At 46.3% G+C, this 24,643-nt stretch overlaps 1 protein-coding gene across 12 annotated transcripts in view; it reads left to right on the top strand.

The window, feature by feature from the left end:
• The window catches only part of CELF2 (CUGBP Elav-like family member 2), an 844,193-nt gene that overhangs the window by 651,443 nt on the left and 168,107 nt on the right, over positions 1-24,643 (top strand). For 9 of the 12 annotated variants that reach the window (XM_078450445.2, XM_078450438.2, XM_078450442.2 and 6 more), the window contains one exon: positions 23,113-23,309. In XM_078450445.2, coding sequence (XP_078306571.1) covers positions 23,132-23,309 — 178 coding nt within the window. In that variant the 5' untranslated portion in view covers positions 23,113-23,131. Of the gene's footprint in view, positions 1-22,724; positions 22,941-23,112; positions 23,310-24,643 lie in introns of those variants that run through there. The other 3 variants (XM_078450446.2, XM_078450451.2, XM_078450450.2) reach the window with 3 other exon arrangements.

The following is a 24,643-nucleotide window of genomic DNA, read 5'->3' on the forward strand; positions in this document are numbered from 1 at the left end:
TCACTATCTCTGTCTCTCCCCCCCCCCCACACTCTTCTCCCCTTTCTCTCTCTCTCTCAAATAAGAGGACAAATCATGATTCCTCTATATTTGAAAATCTTCCACCTCTTGAAATGCTGGAGTGCACCTTTTTCCAGGTCCTGGGAACTCTGCCAGCACAGCTTAAGATTTCTGCGCTTGGTTTTCCGTTCGCTTGAGGCCACACTTTGGCCCGGCTAACGCACCCCCACACCAGATATTTCTTGCTGTTATTATCTACCTACCTTCGTCAGCATTTAGAATACCTGTGTTTGGAGCGGTCTTCATCCCAGGTGAGTTAGTTGGACGTTTTCTAATACGCGTATCATGTTTTCCCCCTCCTGGCCCCATCTCTTGCCTGCCTCGTGTCGGTGACCTCAGCCCCACACACAGTTTAATATGCCCCGCAACATGTTACGCTGTTTATTCCCCGTTCCAAAATCCTTACCAAGGCAGCGGTCTTAGCCAGAACCCTGCATCAACCATAGCAGTGCTCTTTGGAGCCCCTCTTTAGAGTAGGAAGCCTCTTTGCTTTTATTGTCATCTTTTATTAAAATATATTTCTCTTCAAAGGCTACCTCCTGACTTTTTTTTAATTTTCAGAGTGGTGAAATGTCTTTATCTTATTCTTCAAAAAAAAAAAAAACAGAAAGAAAAGAGGAGGGGAACTGTTCAATAAAATGCACAGACTTGCAGGTGACCACTCTTGAATATATTCAGTGGATTCAGTGGCATCACCATGTGGCCCGAGAGCCCCTTGCCGCATTTCCACAGTTAATGCTCGGCCACGTGGCCCATCTCCTTTTCATTTTCAGGCTCTCTCTCTAGGCCTCTGGTTGGTGCATTTAATATGGACATTATCTAGTGAAAATGCCACATTTCATAATGTCGGAACAAAGTTTCAGTGTAATTGCCTCTGAAAGACATCCGCGGCTCTGCATTTACAACTCAGTACCTCGCTAATTTATGGCAAGGTCAGAAAAGCAGCAGGCTTGGGAGGAAGAGGAGAAGAAGAAAATGTGTCCCTTCTGCTCATAGTGATTTGTAGAGTTGGGCAATTAGGCAAAGTCCACAAATCGTAGTTTGACGTGGTATTAATAGCTGTAGCCATGGGAGTTGGAGCCCCAAGGAATGTCATCCGCTCAGGACAAAACACAGCCCAACATAGGAAATGTTTAATGTTTGGCTCTATGAAGTGGGTAAGTATGTAGTTTCCAGGAGAATTAGAATGCTGCTTTTACTCGGTTCTCCAGACTCCTTTGTTAGCTTGATGTTGAGAAAGCGGATTACACACTGGTAAAGGAAGAAAGAAACTTGAGGAACAAATTTACAGAAAACTAGATTTTTTTTGTTTTAAAGACCCTTCTCCCTCCTCCTCCAGAGCGAAGCCCCCCCCAGGGATGTGCCAACTGGGGGGGGGGGGCAGGAGTTGAGAACGCACGATGCACTGAGGCTCCCTTGTTTATCTCTGTGTTTCCAAGCAAGGCGGCTCAACAGAATTGGAATATGGCTAAAGGAAGCCACTTAGTGTAACTGCCTGCATCCCTATAATGCAATAGCCAGAGGTAATCTGCTTGTTAGGCACTTTCCTTTATGATCCTAGCAAGTCCCACATTCTGGAAGCAAATGTTGTATTTACCATAATCCACGAAAGGAAAAAGCCGGGGCTAAAAATACAAAACCGAACAAATGTAAAACAGTGCTGCCGCTCCAGTCTCGTAATTGGTCTACAAATGAGTCTCAGGCATCTGTGTGGCAGAGATACTTTTATGTATCCCTGTCAGAGCTGGCTGCGCTTCAGATAGGTTTCCAGGGGCATCAGGATTCCTAAGCCGCTCTGAGATGGCGTTTTGTGCTGACCAAGCAAATAATAGCAGGTTGTATGTGGGGCTCCCACGTTCGAAAGCGTGATTGCCTGGTGAGTGATTACATTTAATATGAGAATCAGGTAAGGTTGCTCGCCCAGAACCGTTTGGTGGGTGGAAATATTAAAGGGTGGAATTGCTCTGGGAAATCTATATTCTCACATCAGCTGCTGAGGAAAGGTGGTGATGCTGAGGCAGGAAGCACAGAGAGGAAGTGAGCTGCGGGGAGATGCCTGGGCACTGCCCAGAGAGAGCATGGCCGTGAACTCCCTTCAAGCCCGTGTGGCACAGCCTTGCAACCGAGCAGGGTTCGAACAATCCAGCCTGGCCTCTCTAGCAGAGAAGAAGGGGCTTTTTTCTTCCTCCTTTGGCATCATCTTGAATGCTAGCTAAGTTTCATTGAGCATCTTGGGTGCTTGGGATTCTGTTTGAGGATGCGGCTTCCATTTAAAATGTGGCTTTTAGGGGTGCCCGGGTGGCTCGGTCAGTTAAACATCCAACTTTGGCTCGGGTCGTGATCTCACGGTCCGTGAGTTCGAGCTCCGCGTCGGGCTCTGTGCTGACAGCTCGGAGCCTGGAGCCCGCTTCGGATTCTGTGTCTCCCTCTCTCTCTGCCCCTCCCCTGCTCACGCTCTGTCTCTCCCTCTCTTTTTCAAAAGTAAGTAAAGATTAACAAAAAAAAATTTTTTTTCACGTGGCTTTTAGGGGCACCTGGGTGGCTCAGCCAGTTAAGCATCTGACTTCAGCTTAGGTCATGAGCTCACGGTTCATGAGTTCGAGCCCCACATCTGGTGAGCATGAGCCCCACTTCTCTCTCCCTCTCTCTGCCCCTTGCTCATTCCCTCTCTCAAAACTGAATTTAAAAATTTTTTTAAAAATGCAATGTGGCTTGTATCTACTGCTGCTTACCCTGCATGAGAAACGATTACTCCTTACTGATGTATGCGCTTGTTTGGATTTCCAGTAACGACTTCACTAAAAAAATTAAAGAACGTTCTGAGAGCACCTGTACTCTTTCCAGGTACCGTATCTCATTTAATCCTGACCACAGCACAGAGACAGGTGTCCTCATACTCATTCTCTGGCTAAAGGTGTTGGGACTCAGAGTAACTGCCCCAGGATTAGGTAGCAGGGTAGCTGCACCACTGGGATGTCAGCTGGGGCCTGGCTAGCATCAGCACCCTCCCTCTTTCCCATTCATCACACCTCGAGAAAGAGTCCGTAGTATTGTGTAGACACTCAGTAAATATCGAATGAATGAGTGAATGAATGATTCAGCCAATGGCATCTTGGTGTTTTACATGCATTCATATGAATTTTTCCAAAAAGGCTCCATGTGTAATTGATGAAGCTTTTCACTAAGGGATCTTCCTTTAACATGACAAACATGTCTGGGTCTCTGCACATGTTGTAAAAAAAAATTAAATGGATAAAATAATAAACACAGCTACGTTTCGGGTCTGAATGATCAGACTCTTGGAATTTTCTTCTGGCTTTATTGACATATCCTTGGCTCATAACGTTGTGTGAGTTTAAGGTGTACAAGGTGACAATTTAAACAGTCAAACTTTCATGATAAAGGGAGGAAACGTTTTTCTTACAATGCAAATAAGAAACTTTGTTTTCCCTCTTTGCCTTAGTGCCTCCTGCCCCTTGTGTGGCCTTGGTGTCTGCTCTTTTTCCTTAGCTGGCTGAAGAAACTTACACACAAAACACATTGGACAAGTATATTGTTGAGTCACCGAACCACATTCTATCAGTCCCTGGGGACCACGTGCCTAAGTGCTTCATGTGTGAATTGGTGCCATTCACGTTCCTACAAATGGAATCTTTCCTACAATCTGAGAGGTCTTTTCCGGATTCTTTGCTTCTGAATCCAGAGGCCCTTTGACTGTCCATGTCATTAAATAGCTCATTTTCCATTTACAAGCCACAGCCACGTCCCTAAGTGTACTTACCCACGTAGCTTTATCTTTGCCTGATCTCCAACGTCTATCTTAGGTGAAAAACCTAAGGCAGTTTAGCACCCAGCCCAAAGCCATAGCACATTGAAGACAGAACTGGATCAGAATGGATGTTTATTGGAAAGAAAAGGGCGGAGCCAAAATGGTAGATATAGTTTTACAAATTTGGATTCAGATCAAATGGTGCCTTAATGAAAGTCACAAGGAGTCATTAGGATTTTAGATCAGGACCTGAAGAGACAGATTATTTGTCCCATCCATCCATCCATCCATCCATCCATCCATCCATCCATCCATCCCTTGTATGTAACAGGCCCTCTGCTTAGGGGATGATGACATAGAAATGAACAGGAAGCAATGGGTTGAAGAGAAACCACTTCTTGAGATTTTCAGGTTTTTGTTTTTCTCAAAGGAGGATTCCTTGGAGAGAGGAATTTCAACTTTTTATTAGTTTCTGCCTTGTCCCGTCAGTGAGAAATCTTCTCATGCCTGCAGCAGTGGGTACGAGCAGAACACTGACGGCTGGCCAAGTCAGAAAGTCTGCACTTGGGTTGGTTTCTGAGTGTTTAAAGAATCCTTATTTTAAGATGTTAGCTTCAGAGGTAGAAGTAATTAAAAACCAATGCTACTTCCCTCCCTTTTTGTTTCTTTTAATATGATGAGCCCCAAGAGCTTCTACAGTCATTAAAAAATAAAATGCTTGTGCAAAGCTTGTCCCCATAAGCCTTTTTGAGCGTGGCCCCCATGCATACAAACCAGGATGTCTTTGTTAAGTAGGGTAAGCCTGTTAAAACGATTGAGCTCAGTGTTTCCTAATCACGTGGCAATAGATGTGAGGCAAGTGAATTTCTCTTGCGTTGAATGTGGACTGTATTTACAGGAGTGTATATAATCACCGTTGACTGCTTTTATTGGGAGGAAACTGCTCTCATCATATCTATCTCCATGGCGTAGACCGGAGATCGCAAGCTACTGTGTCCCTTGAAAACTCGTTTTTACAAACACCTGACCACAAGTATGTAAAGTGGCCAAGCAGAGTCGTTCCCATTCCCTGAGCTCCCCACGTGGTGAGACTTCCTCCCTCTCAGCAGGGGCAGAGGTCACGTAAAGAAGGTTCTCCCCCGTGGAGAGCCACACATCAGAATGGCCATAGGCCTAATGGTGTCAGAGATAGTACACATATGTTAGGTTAAAATAAAAGTTACACGAAAGGGGTTCTAGAGTGGAGCGAAAGGTATTCTAACCATCCTAAAGTCAGTATTTTTAGCTACAAAGAGAATCCTACGCTGGGATGCATCATCGTGCATCACTGATGCTTTGCCAGAGGTGGTCCACAGGCTCGTTGGCACCATATAGAAAGGATGGACTTGCTTTTGCTGACTGGTTGGGATACGCAAAGTGTAAATAGTGGAAGTGAAATTTTGCCTGATTGCTTCTTTCTCCTGTCTTTAGCCAACAGAAATACAGGGCTGTGACTAAATGAAGCTGAGACTCATGGAGTGCTAGAGACATACATGAATCATAATAAAAGTCAAGGACAGTTGATACTTTGGCCGACTGGCAAAGTGACACGCCTTTTATATTTTGGGTCAGAATAACATTGTGTCCTTTCTAATTCTTGAGATGCTTGGCTTCCTAAAATGACCATCTTTATTTAGATTAAGGACCCATTTAGAGTAGTTTTAATAATGTATGGTTTCATACATAAGTGGTTCCATAATTTATTTCACCATTATTCTCTGTCAGGGTCTTGAATGTTGTTGTTAATTAAGGAGAAAAAAAAGAAAAAAGGACAGTATCTCCCTCCAGTCGGCCAAGTGAGTTGCCCTCGTTGTCGATTGTCGTCCCAAAAACAAACCAAAAACTACCCTTGGAGCCTGTCAATGATGTCCAGTTAGTGAATTACAAATTGCCTGAGCAAATAGCATTCCAGACTCACAGGTGAACTGCCTCCTAGCTAGAACCCATTTATCACAAGTAACCCATTTACCAGGGAACCTTCGACTGATTTACGCCCAACGCCTCCTTCGCACACCTAAATTATTAATGTCCATATTAAGGAGATCCCCTGCCTTTGTCACCTTTCCCCACACAGCTGAAGCCACCGACCTTTAGGTTCGATGCCCTGTAGATGAAAATTCCCAAAGAACACATCCTTGTCGTAAATGCTGTACGTGTGACTGTAAGCCTCGTGGCCAAAGGGGGCGGGATTTCCAGAAGCAGTGTCTGAAGTAAACATGCAGGGTTTGCTCTTCCTGAGCATAGCTTCAGGACACATCTAGTGTTCTGTTCCTTCTAGATCTTCCCGTGCTTTATGCTCACAGTCCCTGTGTGCTGAGGTGCAAGGTTGCTAAGCTGTCCGCAGAGATCCTGATGTCTTACGTTTCTAGAGACACCTCTGCATGGGGGCCTCAAAAACAAACCGATCTCAAAGCACATGTGTAGTCATCGGTACGTGATTAGGAAGTGACCTCACCATCTTGGATTCTCCCCCGATAGGAAAGCGCTGTGTCCTCAGGTGTTCACGCCTTCAGGTGCGCTCTGTGGGGTCAGCTCATTGCCAGAATGAGTCATCCCAGCGACTTGGCGCTGTGAACTGTGTTCCTGATACTGTGGACACAGGAGCCCTCACACAGTTCTATTTCCCAGGGGAAGTGTGGTTTCCAGAATTGGTGCCATATGACCTTGGGAGGGGAATTAAAATCATTCTCATAGCGTTTTGGGTGGTGGTTTTTAAAATTCCTGTGTCATCCTGTCCCCGATGAGTTTTCAGCTTTCAGAGTCCATCGTGTTTCTCTTTGCTTGTTGTTTTCAGTAACAGAAGACACGAATCTCTCCAGGTAGTTTCGCTTTCCTTCCATCAGTCTTCTAGGAAAGCAAACAGCTCATGGTTTTCAAAGTAAGTCCAGAGCCAAAGGCAAGACCATAGGTATCACATGCTTGCCGTGGCTCAAAATCCTCATGCTTTTTTTTTGGCATAGTTACTGACTGCAGTACTATTTTTGTAATAAGTGTGTCCCATTTTCGTATAAGCACAAACCCTATCACCCCAGGTCCCGGAGGAATTTACGATCTATTCCACGTTATCTTGGAAAGACCTCTTTCATGGTAGTTTTTAATGGCTTGATACCTCTTCAGTTTTTTGAGTTGATTGTCCTTGTCACATTGTCTATAAAAACTAACACACAAAATTGGACAGCTGTTTGTGATACCTTTCAAAGCAGACGGTGGGGCTCTGCTGGTCACGGTGGTCACCTGTCCCCTGCCTGCATGTCATTTTAAGCTGGGCCGCCTGAATGTAGTCAAGCCTCTCAACATTAAGCAACAATGAGACGAAAACAAACAAACAAAAAAAACCTAGGCAGCAATTTTTTTCCTGCTTTCACTTTTGAACTCACTGTTAAAGTTCTGCCGCTAAATTATAATCTCCTATTTATTTCCCACGCGTGTACCCTTCGTCTCTTCAAGGAGTCTATTTAGCAAATATTGTCAGTTCCGGAAAATTATGATCGTAATTTTGGTTGCCCCAGTTTAGAGCTATCGTTTTAATATTGAAGAACTATTGTAATATGCTTTGTGGTGTTGTTATTAAAGATAACAGTAATTATTTCAGTGATTTTTAAATACCAACAATAATCATTGCAGGTGACTTCCTAGTCTCAAGATTGGACTCTCCAAAGCCTTTTAAGATTGATGGGAAACTGTGAAAGGTTCTAACAGGAACAAAAGGAAATTAGGGGTGCTAGTCCAAAGTAAGCTTCTAAGAGGTTGAGGATATTTAACTGATTGGTCAAAGGCATGCTGTGGACAGTCTTTTTGTTTCCATGACCACAGATGCTTCCTCATCCAGTTTTTAGTACCATCGTATTATGTTCCTTGATCCGCAACTGAAAAGTTTTCAGTCTCCAGCCCCGTAGTTCACGTTGAGTTATTAAATTTAAACGTTATCACTTCCCCGTTGTATTCTCCAGATTCAGAAGTGGCCCTATGAAAGAATCCTTTTGCTAGCATCTTTGGTTTTATGTGCTCTTGAGTTACTTTTCCTTTCATACCTTTTCCGTGGGTGGGTTAACAGGAAGGGAAATGAGGGAGCATGAGAGCGTGTGATGATGCTGATGCTATAGGCTTTTATTGTTGTTACTGATAGTTTTTGGTTTGTTTTGTATGGTTTGTTTTGCTTGGAGATCATTCCTTACGGTCGAGGGACACGGAGAGGATTTTGAACCCTGGAGTCTTGTATTGGCTTCACTACTCCTACGCATGTACCATCATATATGCACAGGGGACACTGTGTGTGGCCACAGGCCATGGCGTGGGACCCCTGTGTCTGGAGATCCAGCTTAGCCACAAGAGAGCCAAAAGATCTTTATGTTTTGTGAGCTAAGGCTTCCGTGAAAAGGAAGTCCAAGGCTGTTTCGGTCAGGGAGGAAAGATTGGGACAGGCTGTTAGGAAAAGTAGTAAGGGCTTTCTCCTCATAACCAGAGCATCTAGCCTGAGCCATTCATTCTCTGCCCGCTTCCCCCTGACCTCACTGTGTCATGCTAGATCTCGCAAAGCTAGGAGAGGTCCCCGCCTCTCGGAGCCTGGAGACAGCCCTCCTACACGGTACACCAGCCATATGGAGTTACCAGGGGGCCTTCTAAAGAGGAAAAGAAAATGCTTGATGGGGAAACAGTAAATTGTAACTTCTTCAAAAGCTGCACCACAAGTTTCTGCCATAGCACCACAGCCGGTTACAGTTCACGTCCTGAACCTCGGGTTTGACCCCGTTCATCTTCCTCCTGGAAAGTGGAGTGGAAGGAAGGGAGTCCAGAGTAGTAATGGTGTCCTTTGGACTGAATGTTTGTGTCTCCCCAAAATTCAAATGTTGAGACCTAATGCCCAGGGTGATGGTATCGAGAGACATATGGGGGCCTTTGGGAGATGATTAGGTCATGAGGGTGGAACCATCCTAATGCGGTTAGTGCCCTTATAAAAGATAATGCCTTCACCCCTTTCATCACATGAGAACCCAGCAAAAACACAACCATCTATGAACCAGCAAGTGGGCTCTCATCAGCCCCCGAACCTGCCAGTGCATGGATCCTAGACTTAAAGCTTCCAGAACTGTGAACGATAGATACCTGTTGTCTATAAGCCACCCAGTTTATGGCATTTTTGTTAGAGCAGTCCAGACAGAGATACAATGGATAGAGGAGGGGTTGAACTGTTCCCAGGGTAGACTAGTGCAAATAGAGTTGCTTTGCCCCAGTCACGGAGTTACTTCAACAAGGACCAAACAAGGGCAGAATAGATATCTATATATTGTAATACTTTGTTCAAAACTTTGGCTGTTCGGTTGCCCTGAAACCATGAGAAACGTAAGGGCAGTGACGGTGTCCTACTCATCATTGTGTTGTGACATGCGGCGGTGCCTGGCGCTCCAAACACAGTTGTTAACTAAATGAAGGAAAACATGTGGTGCAATGAAAGAAGTCCTAGTGGATGCTGTGGCAAGGTCAGAGAGTCCTGAATCGTGAGCAGTTACCACGCACAGGTTGTCTTTTTGTCTCTGATTTGCAGGATGATCACCCTTTTAACACTTCCGGGTCTTGAAGGGCGTTCCTGACGAGAATATAAAAAAAAACGTGTTCAATGTCTGAATCATCTTTTCCAAACAAAAGGAAAGTTATTTTTCCTTCGGTTCCTTTTTATAAAATGTGTCCTTGAACGGAGCTGCCGTTCACACTTGCACAGTCTGAACCTGTATGTTCAAAATGCATCAAACTTCAATCCGCCGTTGTCAATTTTTTTTGCCCTGACCGAGCCTTCCTGGGAGAATTTTCAGTGGCCCGTGTTTGGCTGTAGGCTACTCGAGGGTGGTTTTGGATTCTGGATTCTAGCAATCTAATTATAGTCATCCAACAACCTGGAGAGAGGGGGAGGCGGCAGGCTCCATCCTGCTGCCATGAGGCTGCTTGTAGCATTTATTTCTCCGAAGCTCCCAATCTGCCGTGGTCAGACTTAGCGAGCTGAGCTCTTCGCTTCCAGAAACAAAAGAGATTCGCCACCTTCGAAGAAAAAAGTTCCATCCATTACTGGGCGAAGTAAGGCATCTCTTCATGACAGCTAAAGCCACCTTGGGACCCATGACTGGTACCTAATTTTCCCAAGAAACCAGCAATTACTTTTTTTTTTTCTCTCATTCGGATTGACCCACCAAATTTAAGCCACTCCAGGGGGGTCTCTCCCCTCTCCTCTTAAATATACATAGGTAGATATTTAATTTTTAATACTCTCTTCCAGATTTTTTGACAGGTTATACATATGCTAATGGAAATAAGCTTATTATTTGAAGCCCAGAGCTTCTTGTCACTGAAGCTTCATTAACACTGTTATCGCCACCTGACATTTATCTTATAATTTTCTAGAGCTGACTGTTGGGTCTCCATGGAAACCCAAATTGCAATTGAAACAAGTACAGTAATAAAGGCATCCACGGAGATTGACAGCATGCAAAGCCTGGTTACGTTTGTTGATAGTAGCTTCAGTGGCTACAGCTAGAGAGGGGGAATGTGCACTTTGGGTGTTTAGAATTACCTCTCTGGCTTCACGAGTGTCCTACCTGACTCCCCGTATATGGCAAGTTTACCCTAACATTGTGGGTCCTGATGTTAGTAATTAGGTCGCTCATTTCTACTGGAATCATCTCAAGGCGTTGCGAATATTGGATGTGAAATTAGCCATGATCCTGTTTGGATCCAAAAGGAAATTCTTCCTGGATGATTCTGACCCGGCAAGATGTTGGTCAGGACTTAGGATGGATTTCTTTCCAGGCATGGGGGCAACCACTGACTTGTACTGCTTTCTCCCCCTTGATCTCAAGGAACCTGTGCTCTTTTAAGTTCATGACTTCACATCAATTTGGTTGATGCCTCAAAGCAAAGAGTCATGAGACTGGAGTGAGTCCAGAGTGAATTAATCTGAAATTAATTTGATTCTGAAAGACTCCATCTGGCTGTGTTTGGGAGAGGCAGTTAGACAGATACATAAACAAATGATCATCTGTATTCATTGTGCCAGATGTAGTGTCAAAAATGAAGAAATGGCTTTAAAAAAAATCAGCTATGGGGAATTTTGATATAATGATATTCAGCCTCTTAGAATAACAGCTATTATAATTTAACACATAATCCTATTTTCATTCTTATTTGTTTAGAGGGTTAGATCTGATGGTGTGTTTTTAAAGAAATAAGCAAATTAAATGTCAAAACCTATTTTAATTGGTGATTGAAGAGGCTAAATGGAATTTATGACATGCTGAGGGAGAGAAGGGGGTGTTAGAGATTTCTGAATCAAAGTGTGGTATTTGGTATTGATCTCTTCAGATGTGATGTCAGGACTCAAAAACTAGCCAAGCGGCATGCCATTTGGACTTTGCCCCTTGATACATGGTTTTGTAGCATGGCCACTGGTATTTTGTCTCATAGGGAGACATACCCATTGAGCTGCCATACATACAATTCCGGAAGTCTTCACTGAGTAGTGATACAGACTTGGCCCTGTTTTTCCAATACTTTTACCAATGTCTTCAAGCAGACCATCAGAGAGGCGAACGTTGTGGATTGCTATCTAGGAATCCCATGCAATCTCCGTAGGGCCTCTTGTTGCCTTTTTTTTATGCTGGGACAGAAAGATTCTAGAAAATTCATGATTAGTGCCTTGAACGGTATCATAGGCACCTGTTATGGGCCTTATATTTCCAATTTTCAAACCACAAACCTCATCTTTTGTGATGTCGTAAAGAGAAAGAATTAACGTTTACTTCTTAGTCAGTGAACAAACATAATTTACTTTAGAAAAACAAAATCCCCAAAGGGAGCAATTCCTCTCTCTCCCCAGACTCCCACCCACTTCCCTCACTTGTCCCAGCCCCAACGCAACAAGAACCGTAATAGCAAGCTGGTAAAAATAGAGCAGATGACTGAGGAAAATTAACCCCCAAAAGCCGAACCGTCTTGGCAGAACTGGTCGCTGCATCCAATGACAGCAAATTAGACAGTCCCCAAATCTTGAATGTTGATGCTCACGGTGTGTTAGAATGAGAGAGTAATGTCTCAGATACCTGGAGCCCCTGGGGGATGAGTCAGCCTTATTAGCCAAGTTTGCAGGAGAGTTGAAAGCGTATCCCGTAAGGCACAGGCTCTTTATTGTCTCATTTTGAAGGAATCCTTCTTAAGAGTGAATTACATATTTCCCTGCCTCCTTAAACATAGTTATTGAGCATAATTTTGACCCTTTCGATGAGACAAGATCACCATTATACAAATTAATTATTCTGCTGTGCTGCTGTCCTTGGGAACTCCTGGAGAATAGAATTCAGCCCCAGCTCAGAGCAGGCTTTCCACCGCTATGCCCCATCAGAATCGCCTGTCTGTCGGCTGTCACCCCATGGGCCACCTACTGCAAACCCTCTCATTTGCTACTTCAGTCTCCTGTGGGTTTGAAAGGCAGATGATCAAGGCTGTGAAAAACCAACAGAAAGTATAAGAAATCTTTGAGGAATGGATTGAGAAGCTCCCCCAAAGGATTTAAAAGGCGTAAACATCAGGGCAGGAACTTTGTGACATACATTTTGACCACTCTGAGGTCCTTTCTGTCTTGATTCTCTTGCTGGCATTGCACGAACGTAGGAGTTTGAAGGCATTATTTAAAAAAAAAATACATCTGAATCAAATAAACTGTTACTCTACAGAAATACATGTCTTCCTTCACAAATGGATGCTGTTTGGTGATCTCAACTGTCATTAATATGACGTAATTAGATCCTATATATGCTGTCAGCTTTAGATTTTCCAGATCAGTGGAAGGAAACAGTGGCATCGCTGATGTCTGGTGCATTTATATAAAGCCTCACGCTGCTGGCTGCACCCCTCAGACTGGCATTCATTTTAACTTGCACGTCTTGATTACACGTCATTTATGACCGAGGAAGGTAGGCCAAATGCAGGTTGAGGAGAGACCAGCCTGAGATTCAATTTTGCCATTGATAAATGATAAAATGAATAATGGATGGACAGATGATCAATATTTAACGGAAGGGTAGATAGAGTTCTAAGTACAAGGCCAAGGACAAAGGTCAGTGACCTCTTTGTCCTTTCATCCAAAGTAGGAGACCCCCCTGAATGGATTTTGCAATGGTTTTATCACCAGAATAGCCAGAATCAGGACAGTGGCTCTGCTGGGGCAAGTGGACCCAGCGGGCATTTAGAGAAAAATAGGCGTGAGTCGTTAACTCATTGGTAAGTGGTGTATCGACCCTTAGATTCAATAGAGGATTGTCAGGTGGAATTGCCTGCTTCTTTATAATCACGGTTCCGCTCTGCATAGCGCGTGACTTCAGTTTTACTACTTTAAAGACTTCTTCTCTATTAAATTGAGGATACACGGGCACTGTGTAGGTACCATACTCACCTTCCAAATGAAACCCTCCCTGAATGTTTGTTCAGAATTGTACCCCTTCCCCCACACTCCCTATCTCCAGCCTCTGCTTTATTTTTCTCCATTGAGATGATCTCTAATCTCTTGGAAGACTTGCTTATTTTGCCATTTTATGCCCCCTTGTAGAAATAAGCTCCACAAAAGGCAGTTTTACCTCCTTGTATTCACTGCTGTCTCTCCAGCACCTTGAATAATGCCTGGATCGTGGGGTCACTTTATAAATACCCATTGAATTAATGATGGAGCAAGACATCGCTGTCATCGAGGACTCCACAGTCTCACTGTGCACCTGCCTGGGGGCTCAGTTAATTATCGTGTCTGTAGGTTCAGCTGTGAGAGAAGGAAGGAAGGTCTGGGCCGACAGGCGATCAGCCTGCTGGTCTGTGGAAGACGTTCTTCCTGATCCCAGATTTGGGGCAGGGTGGGAGGCAGTCGGAGCCGGTGAGAAAAACAGGGAAGTCGAACATGAAACCAAACTGGAGGCAAAGCCGACAGGAAAGGATTCTTGTTAGATGTGCTGAGGTCGAGGCGGTGCCGAGAGCTTTCTGTTGGCCGCGGCCATGGGAGAGCAGACGGGGGGGGGGTTGAGTGGACCCAGGAGGGAAGGGATCCCCCCACACGTGGCTGGGAGTGGCAGGGAGCCTCGCGGGACTTAGTGCAGAGTGCTGGCAAAGAGAGTAAGCACAGGGCCCCCCACCCCACAGCACTGCGAGTGCAGGTGGTGGACAGGGCTGTGCCATGCAGCCTGAGGGCGCAGTGCAGTGGTGGCCGTCCCAGCCTTGGGTCCCTCGGCGTGGCTCAGTCCCCGGTGTCAAAATCCAAGCTCCGTGGGAGGCAGGGGCACCGGGCCTGCGCTCTGCCAAGTGTCAGTCTCCTTTTCTAGCCTTCTGTCTTTGAATCTCATCGCCGACTCCGTGAAACGGTACGCACGCCTCCTCTTCCTTCCCCTCTGATTTTGTTTATATTCCCTTTAAAGCTTTGACCACAGGGATGAAGCATCGTTTGGAATGCCGCGTGGCGGTCCCCACGGCCAGATCAATCACTTGTTGCAGGCTTACCGCAGCCCCTCATGTACGGACGGCTCTCTTCTGGGCATTGGCGCTCTGTATTTTGATTTCACGTCGTGCACTCTCTTTTCATTGGCCCGGAGCGGCTCCGGGGCATAAGCGACCTATTTTTCAACTCTCTCCTTCAAGCCTAGCACGGTGCCTGACATAAAGCAAGCCTTCCGTAACTGTGTAATTTGCAGGAGAGAAACAGATTTTTGTGGGAGAGTAAACTTGAGGTGGGTTTGACGTCAACCTGCCAAGGACAGCCGTCCGCTTTCACCACCGGTGTGTTTTCAAGCGAGTGGCCAGTGTTGTCAGTCCGCCCTGGTAGCTCCCTCTTGCTGCACAGGTAACTCCTGGAAAAATGTCGTCACCAGTGGCGGAAGCAGGAGTTACTGGTCTCAAGAGGCGTGGGGGATAGGACCGAGGGACAGGGCACCAGACAGGGTGCCCCTTATTTACATCGTTTGCTGCCAGCAGGTGAATATGGGGGACACTCTAGGTGAAAATTAGCGTTCAGTGTGGGGGGGTTCCCCCACATTGGTCTTCACTTCATGATGATTCCCATTTCATTTACTCGATGGCACCAAACCAGTGTTTTCCCATCATCTAGAAGGACCATGTACAGTTGCTTGCCCAAGCAGACAGGTGCATTCTGCACCACTGAGCCAGGGGCAGGTGAATCCGACCGGGAGGGCACCTGGAGGGGGCGTGTGCCCAGAGCCAGGGTGCCCCCCCGCTCCATTTTCTCATCTGCAAAGTGGGAGCAGTAATCCTGACCTCAGCCTTGGGGTGGGGGGACAATTAATTAATGGGAACTCCTGGAGGACTTTGAAAATGTGAAGCCCGATATAAATCTTATATGTGACTATTATTTCCCTGTTGCCATTTCTAAAAGTTCATCTAAAAAACCTCTCCCTATGCAAATGCCTCCTGCTCCTGTCTGAAGTCCACTGAACTAGTTCCGATAAATCACTGAACGAAGTGAGTTCCTGGGCAGGGGCCATCCAGAGCCGATGCCTCACTGCCTTCCCAGCAAGGGTTATTGTATGTTCAGACTCCAGGTACCCCCTGGATGCCTCCAAATTTACTTCTTTGTGGGGGTTTTCCAGCTATCTGCTTTTTACTAGCAGTCAAGTTGAGAGAAGATAATAAGGTTTCCCTTTTACTCGGTGAGTCCAGATGCCTATGTCGCGTGGCCTTTCCTGCAGGAATCATTTCCTACGAGCCAGGCTTACATTTCACCCTGGTAAACAAACGGATCACTTTGAGACCTCCGTCCAAATATAATCCAGCCTTAATTCCAGCAATCCAGAGGGAGGATGCCTATCACAGGGGTCATCTGTGAATGAAATTGATGTGCTACATGTTCTTAATAAAGTATGTATTTTTTCACCTTGTCAAAGCACAGGGATAAACATAATACATGTATATGTAGTCACAGGGAACTTGAACTTTGTTCTAGAGGAACACTAACTTACTTTACAATTGGACCATTTAGAGAAAGGCTTTGTCCTCTTCAGCCACTTAGGGTATTGTGTGCTCCAGTTAATATGCTGCGAATTCACCAGCCAACCTCCAGATGTCTCACTTCAGAGATTTGGGGTCCCATCCTGTACTTGGTGTGGCCTGGGCACACAAAGTTTTGGTGGCAAACGGTAACAGTACCTTCCAGGTAAATACAAGAATGTCATTGGTTTCATCCTATTAGTGAGACAACAGATACCCAGAGTTTTGCGAAGTTTACCAAAACCATTCAGCAACTCAGAATCCCGATACAATTAAGATATAGCTGCAGGGCGCCAGGGTGGCTCAGTCAGTTAAGCATCCAACTCCGGCTCACGTCCTGATCTCACGGTTCATGGGTTCGAACCCCACATCGGGCTCTGTGCTGACAGCTCAGAGCCTGGAGCCTGCTTCAGATTCTGTGTCTCCCTCTCTCTCTTTACCCCTCCCTCCCTCTCTTGTGCTCTGTCTCTCAAATATAAATAAGCGTTAAAAAAAAAAAAAAAAGTAGCTGTGTCAGTCCAATGGCAAAGGTGCTCCTTTGAAAGGCAACTGTAGAAGATGGAGGTTTTCTTCATGGTAACCCTGAAACGGTGCATTTGCAGAAGGACATGAAATTGCCAGAACTTGAGGTTGTAGGACAGCTGATTCCTTTCCCCAAAGTGAGAGGCTGGGAAGGTTTAGAATAGAGGATTGTGCCTTCTGAACGTGGCCGCGTCCACATCTCCACTGGGTCGAACACAATGCAGTGTAGGAAACTGTTGCTGCTGGACTCTGGCTGCCACATTGCCAGTCAATGGAGGAGAGAATTCCGTTTTAAAATTACTAAGCAACAACAGCATGGACAGTGTAGAAGATCGTTGGTAGTACTGACTTCCATGACCATCCTGTAGCCCATGCCCACCGGAAGGCACCAGGCTCGTGGCCAGCTTCCTTCTGCCTTTGCCTTATGCGGCTCAGTCTTGGACAATTTCCTGTGATCACCAAAAAGCCTTTTCTTCATGTGCTATTACTTAAGTACAAGTGATAAACACACACACACACACACCATGATTCCTGAGCCCTTTGAAAGAGCAGCCTGTCAGCTGACTGAAATGATGGGACCACAGTTGGGATATTAGGAAAAATTGGAGCAAATTAAGAGAGATGATGCTCTGGTAGCAGCCCCGTCTGAGCCTGCAGGCTGCTGTGCACAGTGTCGGTGACACCTTGTCAGCTCCCCAGCCTGTGCCTTAGTCACCTGTGAGCCCCAGGGGACTGCATCAGACACAGATGGGGAATCACCCCCAGGCTTTAGGCAGCTGGTCATATTACCTAAATTATCTTCTCCATACATCATCATCCGGGCCCAACCCACAGTTGCAGACTTACAGAAATGAAGAGCCAGATGAGAACTATTTCTCTTTGTTTTTCAACTGAGGAAACTGAGGCACAGGCTGGGTCCATAGTTTATTGGAATCCTACAGTTACATTCACGCTGAGCCGGGACGAGAACCCAGGACCATTCGGCCCACCAGCCTACAGACTGGCTATCAGGTGCCCCCGGCATTGGTGTCATCTTCCTGGCCCCTTATTCTGGTTTTCCCAAAACCTCCTGAGGAGATAATATTTTAGTAATCTCAACTCTACTTAGTTTTTTTAAGTGTATTTGCAGTTAGAGGTATTTAATTACAGATAAAGTTAAAAATTGTTTGTCAGCTGCGATAATTTCAGGTGTAGCCACTTGTAACCATTGGCTACCATGTTGGATTGTGCAGTTACAGAGCATTTCCACCACGGTCCAGAGTTGGGCAGTGTGGACACAAGACATTCTAAAAAAAAAAAAAAAAGACCAAAAAACCAAAATAAGATGGATAAAAAGGATAGGAATAGTAAGATTGTTGATAAACCCTCAGGGAAATTAGCTGTCTTTACACAAAATTTGTCCAAGACAAGCATCCCTTTTGTGTTGTTTTGGGGTTGATCTATATCCTGAAGGGGGCATTTTATGTCTTCTCTTTTTTTCAGCACTGATACAATTGCTTACAGCTCCTTATCTCTTCTTATACTCATTTTGTAAGTTTGTCATTCTTCCTTTCCTATAGATTAAAGGAGATACAGAGTGCAGAAAGTTGCTTTCCAAGCCACAAGATGAAAGAATAGGACTATCAATTCTTTTGTTACCACTCTCTAGAAGGAAACTTGCAATTCACTGGACCATATAAAAGCTTATTGTCTTGGAGTTAATGACAATAATATGTCGAATGAATTATTATAATTTTTGTAATATTTTACTGCTTAGAGGAACCTCAGAAGATTTTGCATATCCTCTGTTGATCTAGTTTTCTTTACGCAAAAAATAGAGTAGGGAAGTAGGTCAGTGCCTGTGCTAAAAGCAAAAAGCAAGTACTCTCATTTTTTCCCCCCAAACATCATTATATTTTCATCTTGGCTCTGAGATTGATACCACCAATGCCCGCTGGCTTGGTACTCTCTAACTCGTGGTCCGATTCCATATGGCATCTGTCCTAGAGGAGCCTTACATTTGGCTCCTTGCCGAGAGCAAAAGCAGAATTGGCGTCCAGCGTCTTGTAGTTTGTAGGTGAGGTGCCAACAGAGATCCGTGTGGTTCTGTCGAGGGCCTGGAAGTGGCCACGGAGTCTACAGGAAGCCTCACCCTAGAGCAGCCCTGTTTATGGAATACTAAGCAACCACAGGTGGTCTTTACGTCTGTGTCCAGGCTCTGCACAGACCTCTTCTCTGGGGTGGGACATCGGATAAAGCCACTCTATCTTCGACTTGCAGTTGCGTCATTTGCACAACGGGGATGAAAATGTCAGCTTTGCGGGGCTGTGGCGGTATTTTATGTCACGTACCTGGCAAAGTTTTCTGGCCGAGAGTAAGCTCTCGATAAACATTTGAATTTGCAGTTAATTCCTGCATTGTCCTGGGTGCTGAGGATGTCTAGGGAATACACAGAAGTGAGCTAGTCTGATTTCCTAAGCCCCAGGTCAGATTCTAGTAAATAGAAGATCCTCCTGAGGTTTGTGTTATCTGCTCCCGTAATTACCCCTATGTGAAGAGTGCCCAGGCTCTCCGTGGCCTCTGGCAAGTACCCCCGAAAGTTTAACTGTTGGACACATAATTTCTGGCTTCCTTAGAGGTGTCAACACGTTCAGCCTCATGAGGACAAAAGAAGTCAGTAAGTCTCTGACTTCTAAGAATGAGCGTCAGCCAAAAGAAAGCTGGGAGTCCAAAGGAGGAAGGGCTAAAGGGGGGCCTGGGAGGGCTCAGTGGGTTGAGCATCTGACTTCAGCTCAGGTCATGATCTCACCATCTGTGAGTTCGAGCCCCACATCAGGCTCTGTGCTGACAGCTCAGAGCCTGGAGCCTGCTTCGGATTCTGTGTCTTCCTCTCACTCTGTCCCTCTCCTGCTCATGCGCGCGCTCTCTCTCTCTCGCTCTCTCTCTCTCTCTCTCTCAAAATAAATAAACATTTTTTTTAAAGTCCAGATAAACAAAGGAGGAGGAGCTTGCGTGCGTTCGAGCCAAGTTAACCAGTCTGTGGTAGTACCATTAGGATCCAGGTGTGGAATCCAGCAACATGGGGTCTGTGGGGCTAGGACCACCTGTCCTGCACACAAGCGTTTGATTGAGAAGCTCTGCTCTTGCAGCGGTTTGTAGGATAACTAGTCATTATTAGATTGACTTCCATGCTTTTCATGCTCTTAGCATTTGATGGTGATCTTTGGAACAGTTGTTTGCAAAATGGCAAGTAGTTGAGAAATGATGTGTAGATGTGTCTGAGAGGCGTTCATGGAAGTGACCCTGTGGTGATAGAGAGGAAGCGGGTGTGGAGATGGAGACATTAAGTTATTATTGAGAAAATGCGGCTTTTAACATAGTCTTAATGGACTGTCAAGTTCTGCCCTTGGCCCCCTCCTTTTCACAGATGGCTGAAAGGTGTGTGTGTGTGTGTGTGTGTGTGTGTGTGTGTGTGTGTGTGTGTGTGTTGCCTTTTATTCGGCAGTATGATTCCAGGGACCTAATGGGATTTGCTCTTGGCCTTGTCTTCTCTGAGATTTACCCTGAGCCATTCACTCTCAGCCCACGGGAGACCTGACACAGTGTTTGGCCACATGATGGATTAGAAATATTTTGTGCTCTGGAGTCCACTGGGCCTAGGTTTGAATTCTCCTCTCACAATATGTAAGCCAGTAATCTTAGGAAAGGAACTTCTTCAATATTTGCATCTAGAAAATACTACTTTCTGATAGGATTGTTATAGAGATTACTAATAATGAAAGCAAAGACCCTGACACCATACCTGGCATGTAAATCCTCACTAAGAGATACATTATTATTATTATTTAGGGTAGGAATTGTGTTTGAGTCTCTGCTAAAAAAAAAAAAAAAATGGAATGGAAAAGAAGGCTTGTAATGGTCGCTCACTCTAGTGTATCACAAGTGCAAAGAAGAAGAGACTTAAAGGCAGAAAAAGCTAACACTTCGGAGACACTTACTGTGGACCGTGTTCTGTAATGAACACCTGACTCTGTGAGGTGACGTCCGTTGCTCCCATTTTACAGATGAAGAGTTGAAGGCCCAGAGTTAGGAAGTGCTGGTGCGAGCATTCAGAGCCCGTGCCCTGAGCCCTGACAGCCCGCCGCCTCAGGATGATCAGAGCTCTGAAGGCATCCCTGCAGGACGGCTGATAGGAGAAGGGTTATAAATACGCACTTACCCATATAAAGAGCAAAGGCGTAAGGTACAGGCCCTCTTGTCCGCTTCCCTCCCTTTATGTGCCTCCGTGAGTATTTTTGGAGGAAATGAAAATGGCCCCTCATTGGGAGGGCACTTACGGAATGCTTGCTCTAGCCTAACTCTAGACATTAGGACTAATATCCCGGCGCCTAACTCCTCCGTTGTATTCACCGTGCTCTTGACAGACAGGATGCAACAGCCCCATTTTGGGAACTTCCGTTCCCTGTTAGCTGAGACCTGTGGCAATGCCTTCCTCTTTTCATCCTAGCTGATTGTCAGCAGCGGTAACCACAGCCCTTCCTGTCCCAGCACTACATCTTACCACACTCCCGTCCCTCAACGAGCTGTGAGCACCATATTCTGTTCTGCACCATGTTCTGGGGCCTCACCACCTCCAGTGAGCCGATCCACCTCCCTCCCCCTGGGGTTACGGTGCCGACTGAATTCTCAGAGGGTGATTTGTAAAGTATAGGTGCCCAGGAACAAGATAAATGATCAACCTCTAATATAAACGACCATTACATTGCACCTAAATTGTTGAAAGAAGATTTTGCGCTCAATATTTTATTCAGCAGAACATTTTTTTGTAACAATAAGGTTGATTAGAGAAAGCTCTGAAAAGTGCTTCAAGTTAGTCTGATTGTTTGTCTCAAGGATTAAAAAAAAAAATTAAGTGGTAAAATAGAGGGAATAAGAAGAAGTAGAAATTGAAGCCAGGACCCTAGTGAAGAGTCTTTGCCATCATTTTCCTCTCGGGATTAAATTAAATTCAGGATTCGTGCTTTCCACAGCCTTTTTGTTTGTTTTTTAGCCATCAGGGGTGGGGGGGTCTTTTTTATCCAGGGCTCCGGACTAGCCTAGGTCCACAGCAGATTTAAGGTACACTGGTGGTCTTGGATTGTTTGCTTTAACCTAATAAGAAACCCTGCTTGAGATCCTCGACTGTCTTCTAAATTATTACCCCCAAGCCACCCTGAAATGACACCTGCCATTTGCACTGAGGTTTTCGCCCATGTGGCCCCTGTTTGACCTTTCTGCCTCCTGGGCTGGGGGCTGGTGGACCCTCACGGACATGGCTCTGCAGGTACTTCGTCCGGCAGCTGTGCACTTGTTTGGGCGCGTTTTATTTTCACAGGATGAGATGCTAAACCAAGGGCACAGTACTGCAAATGAAGGCTGCTTAGAGCATTCAGCCTTGTCACTTGGCAGGGTAGGTGGGTTTAGCCTGCAAGGAGGAGGGTGGTAGATGAAGGAGGTAGGGGATTTTGCTTTATTATTTACTGCAGCTCAAATAGGGATCCAGATACAAAATGAATGCCTTCATCATCGTATTACATGATGTTGACTAGAATTGCAGAATTCTAAACAAGCATTCTTTCTTCCAAATGAGGGTTTTGGAAAACAGCATTAAAGAAGATTGATATGTAAAAGCTTATGGTCTTGCTCTTTGTATCAGCCCCAAATATTTACTGAAGCTAGGAGAAGAAAAGGCAGACTTTCCTCTTTTCTCTCCCAAACGTGTGATTGTTTAGAACTCAAGTGCAACATCTGGAAGTCAGATATACAGAGAGCAATTTATGGAGTGTGAAAGATTTGAAATATTCAGTGTCCTTTAGTGGGAACTCAACTTTCTGGGGCTGCATTCCCCCCCCCCCCCCCCCCAGCACAAAGCAGGCATTTCTGAGATCGCTTTTGCCTCTCTGAATTAAACCCTTTGTGCCTGGATCCCATAAACAATGTGCTTTTTAAATGGGAGCCCCCTCCCCGCCCTGGCCCTTTTCTCCAGTGTGGGCAGCCAATCAGCTGCGCCCAGCCGCATTGCTGGAGCACTTTCCATTCTGAGCAGCAACAACGTACTAATTTGATGCACACATGGATGCCTCGCACACTCTGCAAATTCATCACCAGCATCTTGCATTAGTCATCTGATGGGCTGCCAAGTGTTTCATTTTCTTTTCATGTGACTTTATTATTACCACCTCTCTCCTCTCTTCCAAAAACCTCCAAAAGGCGGGGCCGGAGGGAGGGCGGGGGGGTGGGGAGGGGACGGAGGGGGAGAATCCAGCAGAAATCCAGCCCTGCCCTTCTTTGCACACGAGAGCCAATGTGGGGCTGATAGCGCTGCGGATGCGTTGGTGGCAGCCTTGCAGAGCGAGACCTGCACTTAACTTGCAGCTGCCTCCCGAGCCGGGCTTCAAGATGTCCACGCCCCGGGTGACAGCCGGCGGGGCGCTGCCCTGTGCTCGGGCGGCGATGCTGAACAGCAGCCTGCAGTGAGAGCCCGCAGCCGCTGCCGCCGCGGAGCAACCTAATGGTGCCTGTGCTTTGTTTTAGTTCATCAAATTTCTCCGACTCATTAGGCACTTTGCCCCGTGCTCCTCTTCCTCCTCCTTCCGCCTCCCCGCCCCCACCCCCACCCCCATTTTTTTTCTTCCTGTCCCTCACCGTGCAGCCCTAACTCTGGCTCCCGGTTCCCTTTTTGACAGTAACGGCACAGCCAACAAGATGAACGGCGCTTTGGATCACTCAGACCAACCAGACCCAGATGCCATTAAGATGTTTGTCGGACAAATCCCCCGGTCCTGGTCAGAAAAGGAGCTGAAAGAACTTTTTGAGCCTTACGGAGCCGTCTACCAGATCAACGTCCTCCGGGACCGGAGTCAGAACCCTCCCCAGAGTAAAGGTACAGACCGTGGGGAACGCACGCGGTGGGGAGGGGGCAGGGCGCGCGGAGGGGGGCAGGGTGCACGGTCAGGGGCACCGGGGGCGCGGGGCCGGCGGGGCTGCCCTGCGCCCGCGGGAGGGAGGATCGCGAGGGGGAGCAAGCCGCCGCCGCCGCCGCCGCCCGGGTGCTCCGGCCAGGCGGGCTCCTCCCCGCCCGCCCGCCGGACAGGTGGACCGAGCCTGCCCGGGACGCGGGAGGGAGGAGCGGCGGGAGGGAGGAGCGGCGGGAGCCCGCGGCCGCGCCTCTGTGCAGGCGCGTGATTGCTCTCCCGAGGTCACTTTCTAGGCAGCGCAGGCTCCTCTGGGGTGGAGTAGCTGCCTCTCTAAGGAACCGTGTTTCTCAGCCTTGCGTTTCCTAAGCGAACTCTTTCTACCCCTGCCTTCCCGTTATTGCCCGTGCAATTACGATGGCATTTTACTTTTCCGTAGCCTGTGGGGACCCTGAAATGCCTTCGGAACAGTTGCTGTAATACCACTGGGGTCAGGAATAAAGGGTACACTTTAAAGGGGGACATCAATTCTTGGGGTTTAAACGGGGATCATTGAGTGAAATGTGCCTTTTCGGGCGGGAAGAAGCACCCTAGCGGCCTGAAATAGTTAGCACACCTTCAAAACGCTTGTGGTTTCCGCCCTTACCAGTGGTAGGATTCAAGTGTATACAACCTGGTGGTTTTTACTGCCTCCATTTTAAGACGAGGGTGATGGGGGGCGGGGGGTGTCGGTTGTTAAAATAGAGACGAGAAACCTCTTTACCGGGTGGTTGAAGCTTCTGTGTTTTGGGGTCCTCCCCTGTAAGCTCCATGCAAACTAAATTTAAAATACCTTCTCCGCTGCTCCCTTTTGGTCTTTGTCGATGTTTTAACCTGGCTTTAGTATTTTTGTTCTTTCTCTGTTCTTGATTTCTTGGGCTGTCGAACTAGGGCCCCTCTGTCTTTCAGTAGATCTTGCTCTTTCTTTTTCTCTGCACCTTGGAATTTCTGTCTGCCCTATTATTTTGTTTCTGTGTCGCCTCTCATGAGAGGTCCTGCAAACTCATTGTGTGGCTTGTATGTATACTTTAGTTGAACCCGTGAATGTTAGCACACACTTTTCTGAGCCTCTTTCTTACTGTGAAGGTGAAGGGACAGCACTAAATAATCATTAAGACTGATGCTCTGTGACTCTGAGAAATGCTGGGCCATCTCTTGTTCTCTGTAGTTGCTGAGGTCTGATAGCACGTTCGGAAACCTTTGAAAGAATGTTAAGGCCAATACTCGTTTTATAAAGCCGAGCAGACGTGCCTTCAGATTAAGT

This window comes from Panthera onca, chromosome B4 (assembly GCF_046562875.1).
Source record: "Panthera onca isolate mPanOnc1 chromosome B4, mPanOnc1 haplotype 2, whole genome shotgun sequence".
In the NCBI taxonomy this organism is placed as follows: Eukaryota; Metazoa; Chordata; class Mammalia; order Carnivora; family Felidae; genus Panthera; species Panthera onca.